At 46.8% G+C, this 5619-nt stretch overlaps 1 protein-coding gene across 1 annotated transcript; it reads left to right on the forward strand.

The window, feature by feature from the left end:
- Positions 1–813: 813 nt before the first annotated feature.
- Positions 814–2847, forward strand: LOC139064406 (uncharacterized). The gene is made up of 3 exons (XM_070547733.1): positions 814–1273; positions 1721–1827; positions 2140–2847. Exons 1-3 carry the CDS (start codon positions 814–816, stop codon positions 2845–2847), a joined length of 1275 nt encoding a protein of 424 aa, XP_070403834.1.
- Positions 2848–5619: the final 2772 nt, after the last annotated feature.

Consider the following 5619-nt stretch of genomic DNA (forward strand, 5'->3'; position numbering starts at 1 on the left):
TATGACAAGCAGCCCAGTTGAAGCCACGAGAAATAAGGTTTTATTGAGAAAGTCAGCAGAAAAGGCGATGAAGGAAAAAGGAGTAGATGTTAACAGCAGAGGTAACTGGAGCAAGATTTGGGAAGTGAAGGCTGCAGAAGCGAGAGAAAAAAGACAGGAAGCTGCAGAGACTCTGAGGGAAGCTGGAGTGTTGGCAAGAAAGAAAGTAAAAAGTGAGGTTGACAAGCAGGCAGCTCGTGTGAGTAACTACATGCAGTGGATAATGTTATGGAACGCCGCCAGGCCTAATATGAAGAGAGTAAAGAAGGAGAATAAATCTCCACCTCCTTACTCTTCTGCTGCTCCGACAGCTGGAATGTATCCATTAATTAAAGTTACAAGCGGTACATTGGACATTCAGCCTGAAGTGCCGCTTGATAATATGAGTGAGTGGTCAAGTGTAACCATGACATCAGGATCAGACGTTAAAGTCAGGCCCTCAGCCCCTGAGACACATAATCCTTTCCTGCTAAGCAATGAAACATTAAACAGCAGTCCGTCTGCGAACAACCCAGCTGCACCGTTCGAATTAAGAGCTAAACGACAGGACATAGATATCTCACAAAAACAATTCACCACTCCCTACTTCAATCAGGGCCTGGTCGCACCTGATTACAGCACGGGTATGAGCTCCCATGCTCCCCCTCCAGCGCCTTGGGCAAACTGCCCACCAGTATGGCCTAAAGCACAGATCAAAAGCAAACACCAATTTTTGCATCCTCCCAGTTAAAGGGTGAATAGCAGGAAGACCCTAATAAAGGTGTAGTGGTTAAGATGGTTCTGGTGGGGCATGAATCATCTGATCCCCCTCCAGCAGCCAGTCAGAGTCATGAATCTCTCCTAGAGGAGGAATGGCCAGAGCCGCCCGCTAAGGAAGAGTTTGGGGGAGAAGGGGACTTGCTTTCCCGCCCTCAATCCCCAGAACCAGAAAGAAGACATACTAGGTCCATGGGACCACCCACTTACCAATTACCCCTGGTGCAGAATAAACCCAATGCCCAGAAAGTCTATCAGCCATATTCCCTTGGGGACATTCAGGCTTTAATAGATAAATTACCAGACATACAGGAGGGTGGAAACACTTGGCTCTCAGACTTTGACACCCTCACTGCTGGACAGGACCTTGCATTGGGAGACTTCCGAGCAGTAATCACTAGGTGCACGTCACGCTCACAGTCGGAGGCCTTAGAGAAGGATGCTGGCACAACTCGTGATTCTAATTCTGTACCTCTCGGTAGAGTGATAGCTCAATTAGGCCCAGCAGTCAGAAAGATGTTTCCGCTGAAAGATAGCAGCTCAATGTGCAAATTTAAATGGGATGCTAAACAAAATCCTTCAATTTACCTGAACCAAGCCATTGACACCTGGGTGGCCCAAACTGGCCAACACCCATCCAAACGGGGCACGAGCAGTATGTGGTTTAAAAATGCAGTCCTGAAAGGAGTCCCTGACTCGGTGACTCAGAAAATGGAGGACAACCCTGATTTGCAGGATTGTGATTTTAGCAAGTGGAAAAAACATCTTATTTTTAACCTTAATAAAATACAGGTAAAGGAAGAAAAAGTCTCTGATAACTTAGAAGATTTACAAAAACAATTGCTCAGGGTCCAATTACAAGCCGCAAAAAAGACTTTAGGAGAAAAGGGGGACAAGGTTAAGAAACAAATGGTTGCGTCCACAGCCACACCCCCACCACAGCAGACACTCCCTGATCAGGTTTCACCTATAGCTTGGCAGCCGCAGCCACCATATTCGGGGCAGCCACAGCCTCAGTATTCAGGGCCATATGTAAACACACCCAACCCATATGCTGCCCAGCGACCACCTTTTGCTGGTCGAACCAGAGGCGGTTTCAGGGGAAGGGGACAGTGGAGGCCAGTAGGCGGCAAAGGGGGACCACGTGCTCAAGACATTTGCTACAACTGTGGTCAACCAGGACATTGGTACAGGGACTGCCCCTTGCCATACAGCCCACAAAAAGAAGGTCGAGGCAGAGGCACCTTTTCAGGACGAGGAGGGCCTACCGGACCCCACACCCAGATGCCAATGATGGGCTGGGAACAGTGGGAGGGTGGTCCAAGACAATAGGACGCCCCACAGAGAAACTCCGACGGTCAGGGAGCCACGGCAGACCCCCTGCTGTCAATAACTGTAGATGGACAACATCAACCATTTTTGGTTGAAACTGGTGCCACCTGCTCCACCATACAAACTGTACCGCCCTCTAAGACATCTACGCGCACTATCTCAGTTACGGGCTTCTCTGGGGAACAACAAACTCTGCCTTTCTCCCTGCCACTCCCAACTACGGTGGGAAACCAGACAGTACTGCACAGCTTCGTCTGTTCACCAACAGTTCCAGTCAACTTACTAGGAAGAGATCTCCTCATCAAGTTAGGAGCTACCATTTTGTGTGGTCCTACGGGACTTACTGTCACTCTGCCAGAAGGGACTATTTTGCCCTGCACCGGAGAAGTCAGTGATGGCATGTACTTGGCCCAAAAACTGCCTGACATATCAGACTGTGCTGAGATTTACTGGGCTCTGTTGGACACAGAAACCAAGGACACTCCTGGCTTAATGACTCTGTACCAGCAGTGGAAACCCTGGCTGACTCAGGTCCATCCTTATGTTTCTCCCCCTGACCCTCCTCACCTAACATTATTCTATGACAGACATGATTCAGTATGGTACAAGGAAGCCTTCCAAAATCATTTAGAAGGACAGCAATGGTGTGTACAAACAACAGATATTTATGCTGCACCAGAAGGTGTGGCCGCAGCAGCCAACCTAACCCAGGAACAATAGGCATGGTACATGATGGAAGATGAGGCAGTACCTCATGTCTCTCTTGCTTTACATCCGGCCCATCAGGCTAAAGAACTAGGGGGAATGGTTAAACGTTCCCTAGCAACCACTGATTGGCGTTCAACTCCTCTTCCACAAGTGTCATATTCAGACACAACTCAGACATTTAAAATCACTGCGGTTTGTACTAATTCGACACATTTACAACAGGAAACTATTAGCAGATCTCATGGCCGTGAACGAACCGATAACCCTGATGCTCTGACAATGTTAGACTCGCTCCCCACCTCCCTGTGGTCAACAGGCCCCACCGATGTTGGGTTGGTGTCCATCCCACCTGTGACCTTTCACCTAAAAGATCATGCTCCCCTGTGGGTTCCACAATACCCACACAAACCATATGCTGAAGAGGGGATAGCAGACACCATCAATGGCCTGTTGCAGGCAGGGGTGTTGGAGCCATCCATGTCAGAATGGAACACTCCGATTTTGCCTGTAGAAAAGAAAAATACTGGTAAATATCGAATGGTTCATGACCTGTGTCGTATAAACGCCCTACTTAACACAGACTCACTTCCCGTCCCTAACCCATATGTGGCTCTGACAAACTTACCACCTTCACATGCATGGTTTACCTGCATAGATTTGGCAAATGCATTCTTTTGTCTTCCACTTCATGAGTCTCTGAGGGACATTTTCTCTTTCACATTCAGAGGGCAGCAATTCAGATACACGCGGTTGCCACAAGGGTTCACCCTGTCACCTGGTTTGTTCAATCAATGTTTGCGTCAGCTCCTAGACACATGCCCCCTACCTGACGACTGTGTTTTGGTGCAGTATGTTGATGATTTGCTCCTGTCAGCGCCCTCTGCAGGCTCCTGTCTGCAAGCTACTCAAACACTACTAACTCATTTGGCCAAGCTTGGATTTAAGGTCAGCCGGTCCAAACTTCAAATAGCCAGGAAACAAGTGTCATTTTTGGGCAGAATGGTTTCACAAGTTGGTGTGTCATTGTCACCAGATCACAGAAACTCCATTCTCCATCACTCTAAACCTGAAACAGTCAAAGACATGTTATCCTTCCTAGGCCTGACAGGCTACAGTAGACACTTCATCCCTAACTATGTTGGTCTCACTGCCCCACTACGTGCTCTTATAGCACCTTTTGGAATGCGTCAACTCACAGCTCACCTGAACTGGACTATTCCAGCAGAAGAAGCATTCATAAAACTCAAACAACAACTCTCCACTGCTAGTGATTTAGCTACTGCAGACTACAAGTCTACGTTTTTCCTTGATGTTTCTGGATCAGAAACTCATGTTAATGGAGTTCTGTTCCAGAAAAAAGGGGGAGGTCAGAGACAAGTCTTGATGTACATAAGTGTCATGCTAGACAACATGGAAAAAAGACACCCACCCTGCACACAACATGTAGCAGGCCTTGCAAAAATTTTACAAAAAACAGCACATATTGTAATGGGCTATCCTCTGAAAGTACTAACAACACACAGTGTAGTAGCTTACATTACATCACAAGCTTTCACCATGACCCCACTAAGACAAAGAAAAATCAGTAAGATCCTAGAGGCCCCACACATCACCTACACACATGAAGGGATAAACATGGCAGACCACATGGGTAATGGGGAACCTCATTCGTGCGAACAAAGAACAGCAATAGAAGAAAAAGTCAGGCCAGATTTAAGTGCAATTCCACTACAAAATCCTGATAAGAACTGGTTCACAGACGGCTGTTGCTACAGAGATGACAATGATGGATTAAAAGCTGCCTGGGCAGTAGTAGAACAACTCCCTACAGGCGAGTGGTTCACTGCAGGAGCGGAAAAGCTGAAAGGACAACAGTCAGCACAGAGAGCAGAAGTGTTAGCTATTATTGCCGCTCTCAAAATGAGTACAGGGAAGAAAGTAAATATTTACAGTGACTCAGCTTATGCTGTAGGAGCCGTACATGTTGAATTGAAACAGTGGTTGAGAGCTGGCTTTGTGACTGCTGGGGTGAAACCCATAAAATATGAGTCTGAGATGAGGGAACTAGCAGAAGCTTTATTCCTTCCAGCAGAAGTGGCACTGATAAAATGCAAAGGACATAGTCAGGGCTCTGACTTTATATCTAAGGGAAATCAGGAGGCAGATAGAGCTGCCAAGATAACAGCTGAATATCTTCCTGTGTATAATCTAATGGTTGAAACAGTAGCTGTTGAAAAAAGCATTGATCCTAGGATCTCCATCACAAAAGAAACACTGAAGGACATGCAAGATCAAGCTTCAGCACAGGAAAAAACTTTATGGTTGGCAAGAGGCGCCACTAACACAGATGTTTGGAGAAGTCCAGATGGTAGACCCATACTACCACCTGGCATCAGGCAAACAGCAATGGAAGAAGCGCATGGTGTTGGACATGTTGGTGTAGCACAGATGGTGAGGAATTTGTCCCCCTGGTGGCATCCATACCTAACAGACATGGCCAGATATTTGGTTAAAACTTGTACAGAATGTACTCAGTTTGGCATTAAACCTACCCTGAAACCAATCCAAGGTCAATTTCCAATACCAACATGCCCTGGAAAAGAGATAATCATAGATTTCACAGATATGATTGACAGGGTAAAAGGCTACAGGTATCTCCTAGTGTGTGTAGATGCCTACACTGGATGGCCGGAGGCTTGGCCTGCGAAAAAAGAAGACAGCAAAACAGTCATCAAATGTTTGATCAATCATTACATTCCCCAACACGGGTTCCCGGAAAAAATT

Source organism: Nothobranchius furzeri, unplaced genomic scaffold (assembly GCF_043380555.1).
Source record: "Nothobranchius furzeri strain GRZ-AD unplaced genomic scaffold, NfurGRZ-RIMD1 Scf020, whole genome shotgun sequence".
Classification (NCBI taxonomy): domain Eukaryota; kingdom Metazoa; phylum Chordata; class Actinopteri; order Cyprinodontiformes; family Nothobranchiidae; genus Nothobranchius; species Nothobranchius furzeri.

Bases quoted from the DNA above. Each gene is read 5' to 3' on its own strand.
- LOC139064406 (XM_070547733.1), top strand. From the start codon at position 814: ATGGTTCTGGTGGGGCATGAATCATCTGATCCCCCTCCAGCAGCCAGT. The intron at 1,274-1,720 runs GTAGAGTGATAG...TTGCGTCCACAG, and splicing joins TTCTAATTCTGTACCTCTCG to CCACACCCCCACCACAGCAG. The intron at 1,828-2,139 runs GTAAACACACCC...GACGCCCCACAG, and splicing joins CTCAGTATTCAGGGCCATAT to AGAAACTCCGACGGTCAGGG.